This window comes from Ascaphus truei, chromosome 17 (assembly GCF_040206685.1).
Source record: "Ascaphus truei isolate aAscTru1 chromosome 17, aAscTru1.hap1, whole genome shotgun sequence".
Taxonomy (NCBI): Eukaryota; Metazoa; Chordata; class Amphibia; order Anura; family Ascaphidae; genus Ascaphus; species Ascaphus truei.
The window spans coordinates 17,548,147-17,573,040 of NC_134499.1; the positions used below are offsets into that span (position 1 = coordinate 17,548,147).

Here is a 24,894-nt window from a genome sequence, read left to right on the forward strand (position 1 = left end):
ATCTCCCCAGCAAGTGGAATAGGTTCGGCAGAGAGGTAAGGGGGTTGGATATTGTCAGGAATACATCATCCGCATGCAGTGCCACTTTATGCGATTGGTTTCCAATGCCAATACCTGTGATATCTTTGCTATCGTGTATCTGGGCTACTCTTTGGATTTTTAATAAGGATTAAGTATATTTTATTGTGTTAGCTATAGTTTCCTATTTATAGGGTCAGTGTGTTCTAGGTTAATTTATCTTTACTATAACTTGTCTAGTGTATTTTATATCTATAATATATCATATTTTGTCACTTTCAGCGCTGTTTTATATATTATATATATATATATATATACACATATATACATATATACATATGCATACACACACGTTCTAAATTAAACTTTTGTGTTTTGTCACTGAAATTGTATTTTGATGTTTTTGATTGAATGAAAGATTTTTTTTAGAGTATATTTACAATTTCAGTGACACAATACAAAGAAGTTTAACTAAATATGCGCAACTTATATATATATAAAATCTGTCACGGGGGACCAGAACTTTTAACACCTTTACCACCAGGATCACGATCATCAGACAGGACACAATAGCTGAATAAAGTAAAGTTTATTCTGGCAAGCCAGCAAACATACAAATCACAGAGTACACCCACCGACTGGGGCCTGGGGGAAGAAACCAGCCTCAACTAGGTGCAGGGGCCTGCTTCAGTAGGCTTACCCTGAACGCTTCTTCTCCGTCTCTTCTCAGTGATATTCTACCAATAGCACTTTCGAATCACCCACCAGTCGTAACATCACACTCTCCGTTCCAACTCTAAAACGCACCTGCTACTCTAATCGGCTGCTCCCCTTACATAGCTCTCGGTTGCCTATCTTTTGCTGGAGCAGAGGCCGCCGACCAATCAGAGCACTGATCGTGATGATGCACCAGAGGACAAGGGCTCATCCGGCTGAACCAATCAGAAAAGGAGGACGGCCTAAGGACTCTGGATAGCCCACCGGGCATGATCTACGGGCGAGTGGGAAATTCGAGCTGGCCCATGGGAATAGTGTCTACAGGGCTGAGACCCAGCAACGGTTCCTCTGTCCAGCCCCATGCCCCCTGCGGGGTAGGCGCCTCAGTGTCTAGGGGGAACAAAGACTCTGCACGGCCGAGAACTAGTTCCCAGATCTGAGTCACAGCCCTTCCCACACTCACCATTGTCCAGGTATTTAACCCGCTCCCAAGCTCTGTCCCGAGCCGGTATTTCTCTGGCTGTAGCCCAGCTAAGTGAATTACTGGCTCCACACACCGAGAAATACTAAAACACAAAATACAGTGCTGACTTGCTAACTGTGCGGGGAACACACTAACACAAGTAATAAAGTGCTTTTACAAACCCAGTCCCCAAGACACACAGTTTCCCCCTTCCAGCTATCACACAGTGATAAAGCTCTTTGCTGGAAGAGGTTACACCAAACACTTAACATTCAGGCCAGAATAAGCCTCACAGAGGTGGCCATTTACACACGGTTTAGGGACAACCAGCCGGACTTCACCTTCATTATGTGAGGCTGGCTGCCCCCTACGTCACAATAACAAAGGGAAAAACGTTAGAATTTAAATACTGGTAGCAAGATGATTTTTTTTCCTTTTTTCTCTTAACTCATTACAGAAGACAAATAAAAGGCCGGTAAGAACCCAAAAGATTAATAACCATCAATTCAAGCATTTCTTTTTTCCGCGCCTGCATTGCAGGGCTGCCCGCGTGGCCATCTCGAACACTTCCCTCACTCCGTCTTTCGTCTTCGCAGAGCACTCCATGTACCCGAAGGCTCCGATCCGGTTGGCCATGTCCCGGCCTTCTTCCGGCTTTACCAGCTCCTGCGGGACAGACAGAACGGCGGAACTATTAACATGGCGAGTGGCTCTCCGGAGAACGGTGTAATACTACATTACGAGCCAATACATCACAGACCGACAGGTACAATGAATTGCAATTCAAGGGTTAATGCCTTTGAAGCAGGTGATGACAGTTTGAATCCCAGTATGAGCCTCTTTTCTCAGGAACTGAAGTTTGGGTGCAGGGGACGTCATCCCGACAGCGCTGTATGTCCCATTTTAACCAAAGCAACTTCTAACTGCTTTGGTTACATACGAACTCAGCCTTAACGAGGGGATCTTTACATAACAACGTCATGTTTTCAGTTCCGCTGCTGTGGTTTTGAAGTTTATCTCTTGCAGCCATTTTAATCAGCCCCTGGTGGCCTGCTGCTCAGGGCTTGGTATCTCTGAAGTGGGAATGTTGCCAGTTTCAGAGAATAAGCACCTCATTAATAAAAATCAGCCCCCATTAATTCAGAGCCCACACTAAAAAGAAACTCCCCCCGGGGAACCTGTGTCCTGAGATATGTAGCTTTTTGTGCCATGTCTGCGGGGTCACAAATAAAAGGCTGCAACATAACCCTCGATGACATTGCAACTTTCTATTGGCTGCCAGAGACTCCGACACTGTGGCCATTTTGTGTCACCAGTCACTTAAGAACTGGTAGGCCATGGATCGGCTCCCTTTAAATTGTCAGGTTTGTGTAGATTTTGCTGTTGTCCCAGTTAAGAAGCTGGTGGTCTCCAGAAAGACGTTCATTTTAGCTCTGGTAAGCCCTTGCTGCTGAGATCCTTACCTCTGAAGTGACTGCCGGAAATCGCTCTGGCTGGGCACTAAATATGGCCGTTTAAAGGTCTCACAGGCCAATAGGAAGCTGCGGTCATGCCTTGCAGGATTGAGATAGCGACAGCAGCACCTTTAGAGGTACGTACCCTGGGAATCAGGGAGAAGAGAAACGCAGGAGGGGTACAGACCTGCTCATCGTTACGCAGGTCTTTCTTGTTCCCCACCAGGATGATCGGTACATTGGAGTAGAAACTTTTCACCTCCGGGGTCCACTTCTCAAGGATGTTTTCTGTCACAAAAATAAATCAATCCTCAGTGTCTGTGCACAGGAGAGAGGGACGGAGATCACACACACACAAACTAACATCAGTGTCTGTGCACAGGAGGGAGGGACGGAGGAGATCTCGCACACTAACATCAGTGTCAGTGCACAGGAGAGAGGGACGGAGGAGATGTCTCACACTAACATCAGTATCTGTGCACAGGAGAGAGGGACGGAGGAGATCTCACACACTAACATCAGTGTCTGTGTACAGGAGAGAGGGACGGAGGAGTTCTCACACACACTAACATCAGTGTCTGTGCACAGGAGAGAGGGACGGAGGAGATCTCACACACTAACATCAGTGTCTGTGCACAGGAGAGAGGGACGGAGGAGATCTCACACACTAACATCAGTGTCAGTGCACAGGAGAGAGGGACGGAGGAGATCTCACACACTAACATCACTGTCTATGTACAGGAGAGAGGGACGGAGGAGATCTCTCACACTAACATCAGTAACTGTGCACAGGAGAGAGGGACGGAGGAGATCTCACACACTAACATCAGCGTCTGTGCACAGGAGAGAGGGACGGAGGAGATCTCACACACACTAACATCAGCGTCTGTGCACAGGAGAGAGGGACGGAGGAGATCTCACACACACTAACATCAGTGTCTGTGCACAGGAGAGAGGGACGGAGGAGATCTCACACACTAACATCAGTGTCTGTGCACAGGAGAGAGGGGCGGACGAGATCTCACACACTAACATCAGTGTCTGTGCACAGGAGAGAGGGACGGAGGAGATCTCACACACACTAACATCAGTGTCTGTGCACAGGAGAGAGGGACGGAGGAGATCTCACACACCAACATCAGTGTCTGTGCACAGGAGAGAGGGACGGAGGAGATCTCACACACACTAACATCAGTGTCTGTGCACAGGAGAGAGGGACGGAGGAGATCACACACTAACATCAGTGTCTGTGCACAGGACAGAGGGATGGAGATCTCTCACACTAACATCAATGTCTGTGCACAAGACAGAGGGACGGAGGAGATCTCACACACTAACAACAGTGTTACATTTTAACACTTTGCCCAGGACATACTTGAAAACGAGAGGTAACTCTCAATGTAATACTTCCTGGTAAAACATATTATAAATAAAAATAAATAAATAAGTGTCTCTGCACAGGAGAGAGGGACGGAGGAGATCTCACACACTAACATCAATGTCTGTGCACAGGAGAGAGGGACGGAGGAGATCACACACTAACATCAGTGTCTGTGCACAGGACAGAGGGATGGAGATCTCTCACACTAACATCAATGTCTGTGCACAAGACAGAGGGACGGAGGAGATCTCACACACTAACAGCAGTGTTACATTTTAACACTTTGCCCAGGACATACTTGAAAACGAGAGGTAACTCTCAATGTAATACTTCCTGGTAAAACATATTATAAATAAAAATAAATAAATAAGTGTCTCTGCACAGGAGAGAGGGACGGAGGAGATCTCACACACTAACATCAATGTCTGTGCACAGGAGAGAGGGACGGAGGAGATCACACACTAACATCAGTGTCTGTGCACAGGACAGAGGGATGGAGATCTCTCACACTAACATCAATGTCTGTGCACAAGACAGAGGGACGGAGGAGATCTCACACACTAACAGCAGTGTTACATTTTAACACTTTGCCCAGGACATACTTGAAAACGAGAGGTAACTCTCAATGTAATACTTCCTGGTAAAACATATTATAAATAAAAATAAATAAATAAGTGTCTCTGCACAGGAGAGAGGGACGGAGATCTCACACACACTAACATCAGTGTCTGTTCACAGCAGAGAGGGGCGGAAGAGAGCACGCAAACACACACAATAGTGAGACAGAGGGGGATCTCACACACAGTAACGTCAGCGACAACACAGGGTCGGATAATAACAGCAGATACAGCGAGTGTTTAAGGAAAGACGACAAATCTAGGAGAGAAATGTGCTCGGGCACAAGGGGAACTGGTTAACCCTTTCACTCCAACACATGCTGAAGTATTTCATATTCAAGCTTGGAGAAAAGGTGCCCTCACTGGGCTCCCGCACAAATGCCTCGGGTGCACGTCCATCACCGGTAAGGGCGCTATCAATATTAGGGTAAAATATCCTACAGCTGAAGAATAAACAGCGGATCTCCAGAGGTCTCTCTCAAAAAGTATCTTCTGGAGAGCCGCTGTTTGTTCTTCAACTGAAGGAGATTGTACTCTAGTATTTTATATGCCTACATTAACATAACCAAGTACGGATCGGATGGAGAGCGTTCAAGTGCAGTGATGTGTCAGCGATTCAATCGATCTTTCTTACTTAAACTGTCCGGACTAGCGATGGAAAAGCACATTAATATAACGTCGGTGTCCGGATAGGATATGGCCCGCAGTCGGTCGTATTCTTCCAGTCCCCCTGTGTCCCACAAGGCCAGCTCCACCTAGTGGCAGAGGAAGGAAGAGAAGCGTCCATGACCCCATTCCGTCCCATCTCCTAAAACATCTTGTTCCTACTGTACTATAACCCCTATGCTCACACCCATAATTAACACCTCCCTCTACTCTGGTACCTTTCCCTCCTCCTTCAAACATGCAATAGTTATACCATTACTCAAAACCAGGAAGCCTGACCCTACCTGTCTTTCTAACTATCGACCTGTCTCCCTCCTGCCTTATGCCTACAAACTCCTTGAACGTCTTGTATTCTCTCGCTTGCTCCACTCTCAACACCCATTCTCTACAAGACCCTCTACAATCTGGCTTCCGCACTGCTCACTCGACTGAAACAGCCCTCACTAAAATAACTAATGACCTCCATGCTGCCAAAGACAGAGGTCATTACACTCTGCTCATATTACTCGACCTCTCTGCAGCATTTGTCACCGTGGACCACCCTCTTTTCCTCCACATTCTCCATACTCTTCCTAAATCTGTCTCAGCGTCTCCCCTGCTGAAATCGCTCTCCTGTCTTCCTATCAAATCCTGTATCACAAATGCAATTCTCCTCCTCACTATTAAAGCTTTACACTCTTCTGCCCCTCCTTACATCTCATCCCTAATTTCTCGCTATGCACCATCCCGACTCTTGCGTTCTGCTCAAGGATGTCTTCTCTCTACCCCATTTGTATCTAAAGCCCTCTCCCGTCTTAAACCCTTCTCACTGACTGCCCCACACCTCTGGAATGTCCTTCCCCTCAATACCCGACTAGCACCCTCTCTATCCACCTTTAAGACCCACCTTAAGACACACTTGCTTAAAGAAGCATACGAGTAGCACCATAGATATTACTAGACACATGATACATAAAGCTTGGCCCCTTGCAGAAGTACTTAACAAAATGCCCTCCTACTGTTTCTCTACATTCCTCCTACATACCAATTAGATTGTAAGCTCCTCGGAGCAGAGATTCCTCTTCCTAAATGTTACGTATGTCTGAAGCACTTATTCCCATGACCTGTTATTTATATATTATTTGTTATTTATATGATTACCACATGTATTACTACTCTGAAGCGCTATGTACATTAATGGCGCTATACAAATAAAGACATGCAATACAATACATCTATAAGGCTGCGGCCAGGCAGGGAGCGGGCGCGCTGGCGCTCATGTGCCGTGACGTCACGCTCCATGCTCGGCCGGGAGATTTGTGGCCGGCTAGGTGCGTGCGGGGCTCGGCCATGACGGATCTGGTTCTACCTCATTGGGCGACCTGCTTACGTGACGCGCCAGCGAGGCAAATTCAATTTTGCTTGCTTCGGCAAGCAGATAAGCGCCGAGCATGCGCAGGCGTTCGCTCACGCTGGCCACACACATTACTGCAATGGTTTTCATCGCAACGCACGGCATGGCACGTCACCCTGGCCACAGCCTAATAATGCACAAGGCTGTGACAAAGTGCACCCTTCAGATGGACCTTCACGTGCCCAGCCGCCTGGTATCCGTCCCCGGGTTCCTACCCGTTTGCCATCAACTTCAATGTCCTTTACGTAGTTCTCAAATACGGTTGAACTGTAAGATTCCGGGAACTCGTTCCTGCTGAACATGATTAGGAGGCAGGTCTTTCCGCACACTCCATCTCCCACAACCACAAGCCTCTTCCGGATGGCTGCTGTGTCTGCAAAAGAACAGGAGAGATGTCACACACAGGACAGCCCCTCACCCCATCTCCCTGCCAGAGGGGCCTGGACAGGACAGCCCCTCATCCCATCTCCCTGCCAGAGGGGCCTGGACAGGACAGCCCCTCACCCATCTCCCTGCCAGAGGGGCCTGGACAGGACAGCCCCTCACCCCATCTCCCTGCCAGAGGGGCCTGGACAGGACAGCAGCCCCTCATCCCATCTCCCTGCCAGAGGGGCCTGGACAGGACAGCAGCCCCTCATCCCATCTCCCTGCCAGAGGGGCCTGGACAGGACAGCAGCCCCTCATCCCATCTCCCTGCCAGAGGGGCCTGCACAGGACAGCCCCTCACCCATCTCCCTGCCAGAGGAGCCTGCACAGTACCCCAGCACTGCTTTGCTTGCCACTTACTAACAGACTCCTACAAACCTCTCAGTAATTACATAAACCGGCTCCAGTCTCATAATTATAATCTTTGCTGCCGCTGTCACATAGTAGCAGTTACTATCAGCGCATGCGCACACTGCGCTTCTAATGGCCGCGCATGCCCTGAAAAGAACGCAAGTGTACGCATGCGTAGAACAGACCGTACATACCCCGAGTAGTACGGCAATGCACGCATGCGCACAACAGATCGCGAATGCGGGAACATACGCCCATCAGGACATAATATTCAGCGCGCATGCGCCGCCTCCGGACAAGCAACACATCACGGCAGTATACGCATGCGCTGAACAGATCACCAACCCGTCACAAACGCCCATCAGGACGTTATATTTAACGCGTATGCGCAGACCAGGCACATAACGATCACATTGCCTGCCCTACGCCATATCAGCCAAAGAATCTGCAAAGGCTGCCAGTACCCAAAGCGCATGCGCAATAAGAAACACACACACCATGCGTTCCTTCACCTACATGCACAACACAACCGCACCTCTGCGCACCATAACCCTTCCCAGTGGGACACCCTCACAGCCTCACGACGCAGAACAAGATGGCCACTATTCTCAAGTTAAATTCCAACACATACCGTCCTGTAACACTCTCTAGCACACACCTTCCTGTAACACTCTCCAACACACCTTCCTGTAACACTCTCTCCAACTCACACCTTCCTGTAACACTCTCTCCAACACACCTTCCTGTAACACTCTCCAACATATACCTTCCTGTAACACTCTCTCCAACACACACCTTCCTGTAACACTCTCCACCACATACCTTCCTGTAACACTCTCTCCAACACACCTTCCTGTAACACTCTCCAACACACACCTTCCTGTAACACTCTCTCCAACACACACCTTCCTGTAACACTCTCTCCAACACACACCTTCCTGTAACACTCTCCACCACATACCTTCCTGTAACACTCTCTCCAACACACACCTTCCTGTAACACTCTCTCCAACACACACCTTCCTGTAACACTCTCACACCTTCCTATAACACTCTCCAACACACACCTTCCTGTAACACTCCAGCACACACCTTCCTGTAACACTCTCTAGCACACACCTTCCTGTAACACTCTCCAACACACCTTCCTGTAACACTCTCTCCAACTCACACCTTCCTGTAACACTCTCTCCAACACACCTTCCTGTAACACTCTCCAACATATACCTTCCTGTAACACTCTCTCCAACACACCTTCCTGTAACACTCTCCAACACACACCTTCCTGTAACACTCTCTCCAACACACCTTCCTGTAACACTCTCCAACACACACCTTCCTGTAACACTCTCTCCAACACACACCTTCCTGTAACACTCTCTCCAACACACACCTTCCTGTAACACTCTCCACCACATACCTTCCTGTAACACTCTCTCCAACACACACCTTCCTGTAACACTCTCTCCAACACACACCTTCCTGTAACACTCTCACACCTTCCTATAACACTCTCCAACACACACCTTCCTGTAACACTCCAGCACACACCTTCCTGTAACACTCTCTAGCACACACCTTCCTGTAACACTCTCCAACACACCTTCCTGTAACACTCTCTCCAACTCACACCTTCCTGTAACACTCTCTCCAACACACCTTCCTGTAACACTCTCCAACATATACCTTCCTGTAACACTCTCTCCAACACACACCTTCCTGTAACACTCTCCACCACATACCTTCCTGTAACACTCTCTCCAACACACCTTCCTGTAACACTCTCCAACACACACCTTCCTGTAACACTCTCTCCAACACACACCTTCCTGTAACACTCTCTCCAACACACACCTTCCTGTAACACTCTCCACCACATACCTTCCTGTAACACTCTCTCCAACACACACCTTCCTGTAACACTCTCTCCAACACACACCTTCCTGTAACACTCTCACACCTTCCTGTAACACTCTCTCCACCACATACCGTCCTGTAACACTCTACAGCAGCTAGCAATCCCACCCAACATTCAGCATCTGTGCCAGCTCCATATATATCATATACATGTGTTGGACTACTAACTGCACTACACAAACAAGACATTCATATGAACACTGATATTCAAAAGTTACAACACTTCAACTACTTTGTACAGCCAGTGTGTCAGGATAATGTCATGAGATATTGGGTATTTTTAATCCCTCTGGGGCTTAAGGGGTTAATGAGCTACAGTTTTAGGAAACTACAAATATGTGTGGTGTCTTTTCAGAAATATCTGGGCTTCAAAAGGCTTGATTGAAGTTGGGTGTGAAAAGTACAGAGGGGGTTTGGTGTATGTTAACACCTAATTTGCAGGCCAAGTGTATATTACTGGTAGATACAGCTAGGCCCATGTCTGGAGCATTGGGTGTGAAATATAGCACCTGTGACAAACGTTCTCTACACAGGAGGCCCAGCTTTAAAGCATTTCTTGATAAGGGGTTTTATGGGGGCCAGGGGCGTGGCTACAGAAGGTATCAAAATGAGAGAGCGTATTAAATATAAGAATATCATGAGATGCTCTCGGCTGAACATGCTAAAAGTAACTAACTAACAAACCAAAAGATAGTACCAGCACTCTCTGTCTCACAGCTACAGATATAAGCGAATATCAGTGTAGGGAATATGAATAATTTAATGACACTAATAATAAACTGAAAATATAGCAACAATAGCCAATACGCCAATGCAAGAATAAATATCACCATAGAGAAAATCAAAAATTAAAGGAGGTAGAGGGGAAAGAAGAAGAAGGGGAAAAAACACAAAAGAAAAGCAAAAAATCACAAAAATGGAAAAAAGAAAGCAAACTAGGGGGGCGACGTTTCGAGGGGTGACCTCTTCATCTGGCCCATTCCCCCTGGTCCCAAAGGGTCCCAGAGGTACTTCCCTAAGCCTTCCCTCCCCACTGTCAAATAATCCCACACTCAGCTAATGATATAAATCTAAAGTCTAAAGAGGGCAAATCACATAAGCAGATATCAAATATCAAACAATAAATGTAGATACAAGAATATTGTAAAAGACACAGAGCATATGCAGATATCAGATGTCAATCAGTGAACAAGTATAAGCAAACCCTCTTCCTGGTGCCCTGTCGAGTGCTTGGGACTGAACAAGCTGAATTCATTGCTTTAAGTAGTAGAGAGGATTAACAGCTCCTATCGTCTGGCTGGAGACGTCACTGACAGAGTCCTCCACAGAAAGCTGCAGACGTTTTGGCAAGTCACGAGAGCGCCTGTGCATACTTTTCCCCTTCACTGCTCATGAGGAATGTCACTGAGCAAGCGCAGGATCCTGTGTGGATAGTCTTTGAACAGGGTAGAGTGCTTCTGTCTCAGCTGCCTTTGATGATATGTAAATCATGTTCCTGCTGCTAGTCACTCACTGCGCATGTGCAAGGTCCCGATCACATAGTACTTGATCTTTGCAGCCTCTGAGCAGACGGGAAGGTTGTGCTGCGTGCATTCTTGTTGCTGGCACATAGTGCTCTGCAGTAACACACTGGGTACTCCTGTAAAGACTCCCAAACCAAACAGAAGGCAAAGCATAAGTATTAAAGCAATGACAGGCTATTCAGGTATTTACCTAAATAGCTAAAAATAGACAGACAGCCCCCTAAAAAGAGAGAGACCAAATGAGAGGGCTTAAAAAAGGTTAAAAAAATCACATCCACACCTAAGTACCAAAGACGGGTCCAAATCCCTCTAGGGTATAAGATGTCAAAGAAAACCTCAGCTCACCTGCTGTCAAGGGTCTAGTTAGAGGTGGATAGAGACATCTAAGATGACAGGATGGATCACAGGCCGAACATTAGCCCTTATAACACCTGACCCATACTTCAAGAATAATAAGCAATGGTCGTATACTGAATGCTGGTCCAGGTCTGGTGGGGAGGGTGTCCTGCAGGAGCCATGAGGGTTACTAGGAGTGACAGATGGCACATCCTGGGGTGATGCAAATATCAAAAGATTAAAAATAGCAGCTAAAGTCTAATTCCTTATTAATGCCCCTGGGACTTACATTGTCCAAACGTCTTATCCATAGTGTCTCTTTCTGCAATAAAGACCTCTGAAGGTCCCCACCACGTCTCTTTCTCCGCACACCATCTATGACCTGGAACCTCAGTTAACTCACATTGTGCCCAGCTTGTGTGAAGTGATGGGCCACCGGAGCGTCAGGGTCACCCCTACGAATGGCCGCTTTGTGCTGTCGAATCCGGTCCTATACCTGTTGTGTTGTTTCTCCCACATAACCAAGGCCACAGGGGCATTTAATGAGGTACACTACATTCTTAGACATACAAGTGTAAAAGTTCTTAATATTGTAGGTCTGTCCAGTGTGGGGATGTCGAAACGTGTGGCCCTCCTGTAAACTATTGCATTGACTGCAGTTAAGACACCTGTAACATCCCAATTTGGGAGTCCCCAAAAAAGTCTGAGTGGATCCTTTCCCTCCTATGTCTGCCTTCACAAGTCTGTCCCTTAAATTGCGACCCCTTTTATAGGAGAATAAGGGTTTATAAGTAAAAATAGGGGATAAAGTGGAATCAATGGAGACCAATGCCTTAGTACAATATTTTTGATTCTCCCCGATTGGGTATTGAATGTGGTCACAAATGGAATGGAGAACTGTTTCTTGGGGGGACAACCCTGTAACTTCCCCCTCAGGAGCTCTTCCCTAGGAATAGCCTCTGCCTTATCTCGTTGGTTTTTGAGTAGGGAGTTAGGGTAACCTCTTTTCCTGAATTTATCTTGCATGTTATCCAGGCTGACCTTAACGCCATCAGAGGTACTAATGATTCTCTTTCTCCTCAAGAATTGGCTATACGGGAGCCCCCGTACAGTACCGGGAGGGTGAAAGCTACTATAGTGTAGAAGATTGTTTCTATCTGTAGGCTTAGTGAATAAGTTGGATTCCAATCTATTGTCCACTATGGAGATGGTTGTGTCTAAAAAATCTACCGAGACCTCGCTACATTGATAAGTGAAACTGATAGTTGCCCTAGCCATGTTGATGTCTGAGACAAATGACAATAAGGAACCAGCATCCCCCAGCCAAATTAGGAACACATCGTCGATGTAGCGCACCCGTGGATAGTGAATTTCGGGATGAGGATAGACATACTCCTCCTCGAATCTAGCCATGAAGATGTTGGCATATGTGGGTGCGACATTCGACCCCATGGCCGTGCCCTGAGCCTGAATGTAAAAGGTATCCTCAAAGAGAAAATAATTCTCCCTGAGGATAATCTCCAAGAGATCTAGTATAAACATATGTTCCTTCGGTGTATATAGATCTTCTGTAGCCAAAGTCTTCACAGCTGCTATCCCCTCAAGATGAGGAATCGAGGTATATAGGCTATTCACGTCAAGTGTAGCCAACAGTACACTAGTGGTAAATGGTGGAATAGAAGATATTTTATTCAGAAAGTGTGTAGTATCCTGAACAAAAGATTTGGAGTTATCCACAAAAGGTCTCAGCAATTTGTCTAGAAAAATCGCACAGGGTTGAAAGATGGAATCTGTGCCCACCACTATGGGTCTACCTGGGGGGGATATTAGAATATTGTGTATTTTGGGTAACACATAGAACACAGGGGTAATAGGGTCTTTTTTTAAAAGAAAGTCCTTCTGTTTTTTGGTGATAACACAACCTTCATAAGCCATGTCTAAGACCTCAGAGACCCTCCTGGTGACTTCAACGATCGGGTTATGATCAATTACTCTATAATTATTGACCATCTCAAGTTGTCTTAATATCTCTTGCCTATACTCGGAACGGTCCATAATCACTATAGCCCCACCCTTATCGGACGGTTTTATTACAATATAGGGGTCTGATTCTAACTCCTTGATAATGGCCTGCTCCTATCTGGAGAAATTATTATTTCTAGGTCGTGATCTACTCACTTTGAGTGCCTCAATGTCCCTTTGTACCAAAGAAATATAGGTTTCTATTGTATGGTTGCTAGGAGGGGGGTTAAATTTACCCTTATTCTTGCACTCTTCCGTGAGAATATGAAACGTTGAATCAACCATAACATCATTATCAGCAGGTGATGGTGAGCAGGGGTGCTTAAGAAAGAACCCCTTAAGGCGTAAGTTCCTAAAGAAGCGAGCCAAATCCACATCAAGCTCTAGAAAGTCAATGGGATTGGTAGGTACAAATGAAAGGCCCTTATTTAAAACCTCCAATTGTTCGTTGGTAAAGGTCTTACCAGAGATATTAACTACCAGTGGATCTGCGACCGTGTCTGCATTCCTCTCCTTACTGGCCCGTGCGTTTCGGTGCTTTCTCCCCGCCCTCCGCGACGACCCCGCGGAGGTCTTTGCTCTAAAAAATGCGGGACCCCTGACGAAGAATCGCTCCCTGTGGAATCCATGTAGTCTGGATCTGGTTGAGTACCTGGGTGGACCCTGGGAGCCCTCCACCGTTTGTAATGCCTCTGATGTTGAGTTTCTGTGTAAACCTGATTGCTGGTATAATCACGACTGTCCCTCAAATATTTCTGTCTTTTGCGTGTCTCAATGTCTCTACTAAATGTTGCAAGCTTCTCATCTAAAGTTTTCTTCAAAGTATTGAGATTAGTCTCAGACAGTGAAGTTTTGAGAGCCTCTTGCAGTCTCGTGACCTCAGTCTTGGTATCTATCAAGGTGGCTTGTAGCTGTTCTATAGTTAATATAATTAAATCTAAAGAGCACTTATTTAAAATACCCTCCCATTTAGTGCAAAAATCCTTTTGATCAGCGAATAGCGTAGGTCTCAGATTAGATCGGAGACCCCTAGGGATGCGTTTCACCCTAAAGTACTCGGCTAAAGTGGTTGCATGTAATTCTAAGTTTATTTTTCGCTTTAAGATCCTTTCTAAATCTAGCGGGATATCAATGGGATTATTATCAGATAAAAATTCCCTGTCCCCCAAACAGAGTGTGGCTATTCGTGAAGCATCCACATCTGAATAAGTAAATGTATTGGCATTAATTATGGGGGTGACAATATCCTGTGACAACGACATGAGGTCACAACTAATGGCATAGGTGCCCGTCTATCAAAGGGTCAATCTATGGTAGAAAAGGGGGGTGTGATAGACAGCACTCTGACACAATGACCCAGCAAGGTTGCAGGGTGCACCCTGCAACCTTGCTGAGTCATTGTGTCAGAGTGCTGTCCATCACCCCCCCCCCCCCCTTTTCTACCATGCTAAAAGTAACGTGTGTATCCGTGGAACCGAGTCGCAAATAATGATGACAAACACATGACGTTTAGCAGGTACTAAGAGACAGATATTAATATCTCTCTTAATTTTAGTATTACACAGTTATATTTAGTCTTATTGGGAGCGTCATGCGTGCCGGAATGTATTAATATGTCTTGCGTGCCAGTAAATATCACTGAACTGAAGTTATGAAGTTATTTAGATAGGAAAAGCAGTTTTTAAACGTCCTGGGGTGGGAGGAGTTTTACTCTGCGGAAGACTGTCAACCTTACCACTGATTTATGACAGGGGCTGGGTTTAGGTTGTGTTCAATGGGAAATAACTGTATTTAAGGCTGAGCAAGTGTGGTGGGGGGGGGGGGGGGTAGATATCCACAGAGGAGTATTTTGAGACCGGATACGGGATATTTCAATGTTTCTTACCAGCGACCTCTCAGGGGAAAATCTATGTCATGTGGTGAAGTATAGATTTTCTTTTATGTTTATCATTTTATTTTAAGAAGCTGTTCTGCCTTATATTGTAATAACTGTATGTTTATTTTGTAATACCTTTTCTGTAATCTAAGCACTGTATTTTTATATATATATTAAAACATTTAATAAGTAATGCTTTGGGCTCTGAACGAACTAATGCGTGCTCTGCAGAGAATAACTTACGAATTCGGGCACATGTTACTACAACTGATTTTGTGTTGGAGTGCATAGTTTTTCCTATAATAAACAGGAACCTGAGGCTCTAGCGGATATTTTAGTCTAAGATCTTTTATCATATCTGCATAACCTCAGGTGGTGGCAGTGGATGGTTATGATGTGCAATTGAGTAGGGGTTAATACTAACTCGCTGGTTCCTTGCGGAGGAGAAAGGGGGGTTGCTAGAGTTGCCATGTGTATTAACCCTGGTTGCATATCTAAAGTCACGTGCTCACTTGTGTGCTGTTCGTGGCGGTGGTATATTGGGACAGCTTGAGGAGAGATACAACTCCATTTGAGGGACCCTTGAGGGGGTGAAGAGTGGGGCAGCTTGCGGGTTGTGTATTGATCCTTGATCCTGTAAGAGGGGATACTGTCCATTTGACGAACCTTTGCGGAGGTGAAGAGTGGGTGCGCTTGCGAGCGTCGGTATTAACCCTTGTCCCGTATGCAGGTCGCGTGCTAGCAGGGGGTTGTACGTGACACAGTGTATAACATTAAAATAACTTGTGTACAGAAACATCAATTATAAGCCATCATTTCCTGTACTAACACTACTATCATACCCGCAGTGACCTCAGTATCCACCATTTCCTATCAAAAATAACAGTTACAGCTACTTCTGCTGCTCTCCAGCCACAGTCACATGCCTGCTTGACATACATTTTGCCTGTACCTTTAGCCAGAAGTGACCAAGTGTTCACTCCCAACACATACAACAGGAAGGGATACAAAGTTTAAAAAAATCACAATGGCCAAGGTAAACAAAGATAGCAACGGTGTCGCACTCGCCAGAAACAAAGTAATGCACCCAAAAAACAACCTAAAACTCATCTACAACGCAACCGAGAGTGGCGACAAAGACAAAAGCAACTATATATTTAAGTACAACAAGATGAGCATTTACAGTTACCAACGCCTTCAACAATCACTGGACTGTCCACCAGACACCAGTAATGCACGAGTACTGCCTGAGGCACCAAACCCTACTGCATTGCCTTACGCTAATTATAATTCTCACCAAAATGCACAGCATCGTTTTACACTTACCTTCTTGAACAACAAATTTGGGTACAAATGTTACATTTGTCATCCTTTATGGTTCAAAAAGGGGTGTGTGCCAAGCACGCGCATTATAAGTGAAACTTTGTGTGTTGTCACTCTCAAAAGGGTTTCATCCCATAAAAATCATTCAAATAGAAGTACAAGTTCATTGCTGAAACGTAGCGAAGTTGGACTTTGAACGCGCGTGCTCGGCACACACACCCCTTTCTTTTTTATAAAGCAGTGCAGTTACTATAGTATATGAATGTATATGTAACGGTGCTTCCCCCACCCCTTGGGAGATCCCCCTCTTACCAGGTGTATGGTGCTTGCTACCTGTTGGCTCACAGAATGCTGAGTTGTCCGCCGATGGTTGTGGGGACGGCAGGACAGGCTTCTGGGGTATATACCCGACATTTACTCCATGGTACACAGCGCCTCCATCTGCCGTAAGCTCCAGATGTATGGAGGCGATCTCCTACGGTTGAAACGGTTACCTCTCCCCCCAATAAGATCACACACCAGGCAGGAGGCATATTCAACTGGAACGGGTTTATTCCTGTACACTCACAGCACACTATGTAGAGAAGAGAAAGGAACCCAACTTATAGCACTCCTATTCCCTGTACTGAATGATTAGTTGATTAAAATGAATCTTTATTGATCATAATTACTAAAATATAGGTGATTAAAATGAACAAACTTAGGACACAAACTAATGTTCCTATGAACTAGGCACGCTGGAATAACTGGTAGTAAAATAAATAATTGAGCTTGATTAAATCAATTATTCAAAGTAAGGGGCCTGTAAAACAGATATTCCTTAGGGGTGTATCTACTGTAGGTAGTGGAGTGAGCAGGAGGGTGCACTATGAGAGCACTATATAATTATGGCTCAAAACCACATAAATGGTGGTTCATAGTAGGTAATTACAGTGTTAATTAGCAATTAGATATGTTTAAGCCAGACTAAGAAGACCGTGGCTTTTCAGCCTCTGGAGTAATTAATACACATACTGTAATAAAACCTACACAGCTTAGTAGCACCTAAATCTCTTCAGTTTATATCCAGCAGTTACAGGAAAGGTAAAGCATTTTGTGCTCCAACGTGAACACAGTAATTGACGCAAAGCCTAATATGCTCAGGAGAAATCAGACAGCGGTATAGTAGTTGGTATACCTAGTGCCCATATTAATGAATGGGCTCAAACCGCATGGAGAAAATATATACTGAGCTTAAGGATGCATGTGCAGTGTGTTAAGTTGTATACCTATGCCCATTTCCTCTGTTACTCGACTGCTAAAACTCTGACTCAGTCCCTTATTTTCTCCCGTCTCGATTACTGTAACCTCCTGCTGTCCGGCCTTCCTGCCGCTCACATGTCTCCCCTACAATCTATCCTAAACGCTGCTGCCAGAATCACTCTACTCTTTCCTAAATCTGTCTCAACGTCTCCCCTCCTGAAATCCTTCTCTAGGCTTCCGATCAAACCCCGCATCTCACGCTCATTTCTCCTCCTCACGTTTAAAGCTTTACACTCTTCTGCCCCTCCTTACATCTCAGCCCTAATTTCTCGTTATGCACCATCCCGACTCTTGCGTTCTGCTCAAGGATGTCTTCTTTCTACCCCCTTTGTATCCAAAGCCCTCTCCCGCCTTAAACCTTTCTCAATTACTGCCCCAAACCTCTGGAATGCCCTTCCCCTCAATACCCGACTAGCACCCTCTCTATCCACCTTTAAGACCCACCTTAAGACACATTTGCTTAAATAAGCATTTGAATAGCACTGTGGATAATCCTGGACACATGATCCATAAAGCTTGGCCCCCTGCAGACGCACTTACTAGAATTCCCTCCTACTGTCTCTATATGTTTCCCTACCTACCAATTAGATTGTAAGCTCCTCGGAGCAGGGACTCCTCTTCCTTAATGTTACTTTTATGTCTGAAGTACTTATTCCCATGACCTGTTATTTATATTGTTTGTTATTTATATGATTACAACATGTATTAATACTGTGAAGCGCTATGTACATTAATGGCGCAATACAAATAAAGACATACAATACAATACAATTAATGAATGGACGCAACTGCTTGGCTTCAAGTGAAATCCTGTGCTGGAATAAACTGTAGCTTAACTAGCAACAATAAAATAAGATAGCAGTTGCACTGTTATGTTGGCAACTCTGGTACCTAGTGACCCCCAAACGGGGGACAGCAGACTCTTAGACTCACTGCTGCGGTCTCCCCAGAGCAGGAGCAGGAACCGGCAGTTCTCTGCCCAATACAGTCTCTGTTCAGGCCTCCAGACTTAGGATGGTCCCTGGCCCTTAACTACGGGTCAAGGGCCCCCACAGCAGTCCCTGCTCTTCCCCAGCCCTCCAGCAGGACCAGGGGAAAAGGTGATCACTCACTCTCCGCCTTTGGGAAGAGGACCAGGGCCTGCCAGTGCACAGCAGCCTGTGTGATACCTTGTCTCTCTCTCAACGGTAGAGAGACTACAGAATTTGGGGTTACACCTCCCTTAAGTACAGTAGGGGGAAGGTACTGGGTCTGGACCAAGGATTGGGCAGCACTCAGACCTAATCTCACCTTCTCCCCTCTCACTCAAGGGACTGCCTGTGTGGGGAAAACCCATAATTGGTCCCGACACTGCCGGCTCTTACCAGGACTTGCATGCCAGTGAGGGCAGAATGGCAGCCAGAAATCAGCCATGGATACATATATGGTCAATGATAAGGACGGTGGAAGAACTACAATTGTTTATTAATTTTATCAACACTAACCCTTTTAATCTACACTTCACATCACACCATCACTCCACTTATCTACACTACCTTGATTTGAAACTTTATGTGGGTTTGGACCAACGGATTCATACTGACATTTTTCGCAAGGATAATGCCAAAAATATCTTGCTACATGCAGGCAGTGCACATAGTTGTGCTCTCATTAAGGGGATACCCTATGGGCAATTCATTCGTCTTAGGAGGAATTGCTCTAATTTGGAAGATTTTCATAAAAGATCAATTGAGTTAACCCATCGTTTCCTCGCTAGAGGATATACAAAAACCAATCTCCAAGAAGCATATCAAAATGCTCTCCAACAAAACAGAGAGGGGATGATCAATAGATCTACAGAACAAGCTATTAATAGATTTACTGATAGCAACATCTCTAGAGAGAGAAATACAAACACAGACACCCCATATTTCATTACGAAATACAGTAGGCAAGCTGAAGCAATCCGAAATATCGTAAATCAACATTGGTCTATATTAACCATTGACCCCCTGCTCAGGAGCATTACCACCACGAGACCCAGATTTGTCTTTCAAAGATCACAAACTATAGGAAATATTGTAGCTCCCAGTGTAATTAAAAAGAACATATCAATTACAAAAAAAGAATTTTTTCCTAGATTAAAAGAATGTTTTGCATGTGGGCGCTGTAAAATTTGCAAGTATGTTACGAAATCCACAATTTTTACCAACATTGACAATACGAGATCTTACAACATCCCAATGTTCATAAATTGTAGAACAGAGTTTGTGATCTACATGCTGACTTGTGGTTGTCAAAAGAAATACATAGGTCTAACGACACGCATGTTTAAATTGAGAATCCTTGAGCATATGCGATTAATACTTAAAAAAGATGAGATACATCCTGTATCAAAACATTTTAATGTTTGCCAAGATGGTACCTTAACAAATTTCAGATGCATAGCAATTGAACAAATCCCCATACATTACAGGGGCGGTGATAGAATTAATACACTTTACCGCAGAGAGGACCACTGGATTTTCACACTCGATACATTAATTCCCAAAGGGTTGAATACAGAGTGGGATCTTAAATATTTTCTTTAACATGTTCATCACTTTAGATAAATTGCATAATGTGTATGAATATTTACATCTGTTTTCTTTTGCAGCATCTGTCTTTTGTTATAATTAAGATTGTTTGGTAATCTTGTTGTTTATTTCTAAGCAACCACTTGTGATTATATGAATATTTGTCTGATAGACAGTAAGCATTATTTCATGACTGCTATGACTACCCATTGTTATTTAACATTTCCACCCAATCAATCCCTTGTTATTATCCCTTTTCTCCCCCTCCCCCTTTCCCTTTGCTTTAATGGACTGTACTATGTCTCCATATAAATATCATTACTGTGTTATGGGATCGCACCATTGATTTAATACTCAAATCTAAAGATTGTCTTTTTTAATCTTTATTTGTAATTGTATGAGTTGTATTATTCTTTAATTACTTTGATTATTATTATTAAGTATTTCGGTATGTTCCCTTGAATATTCATTAGTCATCTTGAATATCCATAGACGCATAAGATGTTAAAATTAACCAATCAATGTAATATCAATCCATTCCAGCTGCGTGTTAATTGAATAGGAGGGGCTATATATACCAGATACACTCTCAGTCCCCATTATCCCCCTTGAGAAAGGGCACTAAAGTGCCTGAAACGCGTAGGGTTGTTATGTATTAGTTTTTTGTTTGTTTCCTTATTTTCATTTTATGTAGTCTTAATAAAACTTTTTTAGCCCTCAACTTGGTGAGCTGATGGTGCATTTTTTTGGACTTTGGCGATTCTGCTTTCCAATCTTCACCTTACATGGATACATATATGACACACAAAAAAAAAACTCTCTGATCCAGGAAGCGACCGCACTGCACCGCTGAGAGAGACCGCCCGAAGAGAGACCGCCCTGCCCCGCTGAAGAGACATTGCCAAACCCCACTGGAGAGACCGCCCACACGTGAACTTCCCACCACTTTATTCCAGCCTGGAGGCCCAAAGGAGCAGAAGACGCGGAGGCACTGAGAGGCATAGCGATTTGGCGCCAGCTCGTGATAGGAGTTGGTTGTGGCTACGAGCTGACCAGGTGTACCCTGCTTATCTGGGACTCCCCCACCCCCGTTGATGTCTTCACACAGAGATTTCTCTCCCACGTATGGTTGCTTTTTTTTAATCCTGTAAGTGCATTTCTTTTGGGCTGCGGATTTTAAGAAATGTACTCATTTGTTTAAACAGTTACTTGCTATGGAGCTTGTGCTTCTGTTTGTTTTTTGTTCATGGATACACACATATATATATATATGTACAGGAAAGGAGTGAAAAGTAGCGCCAATCGTGAAACAATAATAAATATAAGATAGTATCAAAAGCATTCCCCTGGGACAGTTTCATCGCCTTAAAAGGAACTGTTCCAGGGAAAGTGACTTCATATGCCAATCCAAGGATTTAAGTGACAAATTTTTGTTGAAGGGCTATGATCCCGGTCTTGTCTGTGACTCTTTCGACAGGGTGAGGTCTTTAGAAAGATCATCATTACTTAGAGAGTGCTCCATTAACAAACATACTAGTTACAACACCCCTAGGAGTGGATCAATAAATATAGATGGGGTTTCACAGTTTATCACCACCTTCAACCAATCCCACAGATCCATTCAGGGTATCCTCAATACCCACTGGAGCATCTTAAAGTGTGATCCACATTTAGGTAGCATACTTCCTGAGAAAATTCCTATTGTTTATAGGAAGGCTAAAAACATCAAAAATATTTTGGCTCCGAGTAAATTGCAATCTACAGGTGCGACTGCCAATGCCATGTCTGTGGGCCAATTTGGTAATCATAGATGTGGCAGGGGTCGTTGCATCACATGCAAACATTTAAATACCAAATCGGAGTTTGTCTCCCTTCATAAGAATGGACGATATAATGTAAAGGGCACCATCAGTTGCCTGAGTACATTTGTCGTCTATCTCTTACAATGTGGTTGCGGCCTTCAATATGTTGGCCGCACCACTCGATCCCTGAGTACCAGATTCCTGGAGCACAGGAGGAATGTGATCAATGGTGTTACTACCCACAGTTTACCCAAACATTTCACTCATGTACATCATAAGGATCCAGAATCCTTAATAATTATGGGTAATGAACACATTCCTCCTGTTGCTCTAGGAGGGGATCGTTTTAAATCTCTTTGTAGAAGGGAGACTTTTTGGATACACCTGTTGGGGACACTCACCCCCGGTGGTCTAAATGAATGTTTGGATACCAGTACTCTGGGATAAGCCTCTAGATCGATCTGTGCTCTCTGTTTCACCTTCTGTGATCAATACGTCCCCATCCCCTCTTTTCATTTATTTCACATCCTCTGCGCAATTCCTTCCCTTCCCCTTCACCCCTTTTCTTCCCCCATTCTTCCCCCCCCCCACCTTTTTTTCCTTCCCCCCTCCCCCCACTTTCCCCCCCTCACCCTCCCTCCCCTCATTTCCCCTCCCTTCCCCCCCCCATTTCCCTATTCCCCGTCCTTCCCGTCTATTCCCCTTCCTCCCTCTGCTCCTTCCCTCCTTTCCCTCCTCTCCTTCCCTTCCCATATTTATATCCCCCCCCCTTACATTTCCCATTTCCCTTTTTCTTCTCTTATTAACATCGTTATATATACATCCTGTCTAACTATATATAGCACTTGGTATCAGTGTGTGCGTGCACTATCTAATAGACATTCTTTGTGCATACATACTGTATTATGTTTGTGCTTGAGTGTGTGTGGGTGTGTTAGCACACACTGACATTAATAGATTAATGGGTTGATAATATGAGGGTAACTATGTTACTTTATAATGTATTTTATGATTATGTATTTTTTATTAGAACTGTAACATTATAATATATGTTTTTAGCCTTTTTATGATTTTGAGTATTCATTATTATATACATTTTTAATTATATTTAATTATGCTTGTTTATAATATATGTGTGTAGTGATTTAGGCTCTGTTTGTAGTAGTAGATGTTGATATGCTATTAGTAGTTATTTATGACAGTGCGTTATGCTAGAGTGTTCACTTTTCAAACATCATTATCTGATTCCCAAACATTCTGGTTCCCTTTTTAGGGGCGGAATCCATGTTAATTGATGCACCTATTACGATCGAGGCACTCTAGTATAATAGCACTGCCATTACTGTTCAGGGATATTCCCTTTGATAAATTTGCACTTGTTGCGATGAAACGCGTCAGGGATGTACCTCGCGACATCGCGTCATCACGCTGCGTGCACTCTTTATGGCCGGAGAGTGCAGGATGTAATATCGAGGCCTGCTCTGATACCACATTATATGGAGGACTTTGAGTGATCTTGAACGCTGTCGGGTGTTCTGTTCCAGTTGGTGTTGGACTGCATACCTGTCATCAGATGTTACCTGCCTCGGTGGTGATTATATATCACAAATTGCTTTAATATCACTTATATATTGTGAGTGTTTTTAATCCCCCCATTCCCTCCCCATATTAAATGTTACAGTGTTACACTATGGGGCGTGCGCTCTCTGTTTTTTTGTTTATATATATATATATATATATCATAATACTGAGATAAGTTATGGTGAGTAAAAAAAGTGACAAAAACCCTCCACAGGAAACAAATATGCAAATACAACTGTATGCTCATCTGCATGTCTTAGGCAGGTCTGCAACCCCGCCTTTCCCCATTATCACCCAGCATACAGCACTTCCACTGCAGCAAGGGATTCTGGGAAATGACATGCAAATGAGCACAGTGTCACTTTTTGCCTCAAAAACCATTTTTAACATGGTTCCCTATAGGCTTAAGCTTGCTGCATGGTCACAGCTTTGAGCACAGCCAGGGTTAAGGTGCATACCCAGAAAACCACCCACAGACAGCTGTTTTGACCTTAATGGGTCTCATCAGTGTGTATATATATATATATGCGTGTGCACGTACCTTGCATATTTTGCACTGGGATTTTTGTTTATTATAAACGGTAGATTTGTAATGGTTTTTATTATTTGTACTTCTATATTTAGTGTGTGTGTGTACGACCGCGTCTGCGCATGTGCAGGTAAAGGGCCGCGTCTGCGCATGTGCAGGGAAACGGCCGCGTCTGCGCATGTGCAGGGATACGGCCACGTCTGCGTATGTGCAGGGAAACGTCCGCATCTGCGCATGTGCATTGAAACGTCTGCGTCTGCGCATGTGCAGGGAAACGGCCGCGTCTGCGCATGTGCAGGTAAAGGGCCGCGTCTGCGCATGTGCAGGGAAACGGCCGCGTCTGCGAATGTGCAGGGAAACGGCCGCGTCTGCGAATGTGCATTGAAACGTCCGCGTCTGCGCATGTGCAGGGAAACGGCCGCTTCTGCGCATGTGCATTGAAACGTCCGCGTCTGCGCATGTGCAGGGAAATGGCCGCTTCTGCGCATGTGCATTGAAACGTCCGCGTCTGCGCATGTGCAGGGAAACGGACGCATCTGCGCATGTGCAGGGAAACGTCAGCGCCTCCGCATGTGCAGGGAAACGTCCGCTTCTGCGCATGTGCATGGAAACGTCCGCGTCTGCGCATGTGCAGGGAAACGT

The 24,894-nt window shown here is 44.9% G+C and overlaps 1 protein-coding gene across 1 annotated transcript; it reads right to left on the reverse strand.

Moving 5' to 3' along the window:
* Positions 1-1,605: 1,605 nt before the first annotated feature.
* On the reverse strand, positions 1,606-7,833 carry LOC142468029 (transforming protein RhoA-like). Its single transcript, XM_075574094.1, has 5 exons — positions 7,681-7,833; positions 6,925-7,082; positions 5,285-5,405; positions 2,840-2,940; positions 1,606-1,864 (listed from the first exon to the last, which is right to left on the reverse strand). The coding sequence occupies exons 1-5, from the start codon at positions 7,766-7,768 to the stop codon at positions 1,700-1,702; spliced, it is 633 nt and encodes a 210-aa protein (XP_075430209.1). The 5' UTR covers positions 7,769-7,833; the 3' UTR covers positions 1,606-1,699.
* Positions 7,834-24,894: the final 17,061 nt, after the last annotated feature.

Excerpts from the sequence above, each read along its gene's own strand:
- LOC142468029 (XM_075574094.1), bottom strand. The coding sequence starts at position 7,768 with ATGCGCGCTGAATATTATGTCCTGATGGGCGTATGTTCCCGCATTCGC. Across the intron at positions 5,406-6,924 it reads TTGAAGTTGATGGCAAACGG|GTGGAGCTGGCCTTGTGGGA; the intron begins GTAGGAACCCGG and ends CTCTGCCACTAG. Across the intron at positions 1,865-2,839 it reads ACCTGCGTAACGATGAGCAG|GAGCTGGTAAAGCCGGAAGA; the intron begins GTCTGTACCCCT and ends TCTGTCCCGCAG.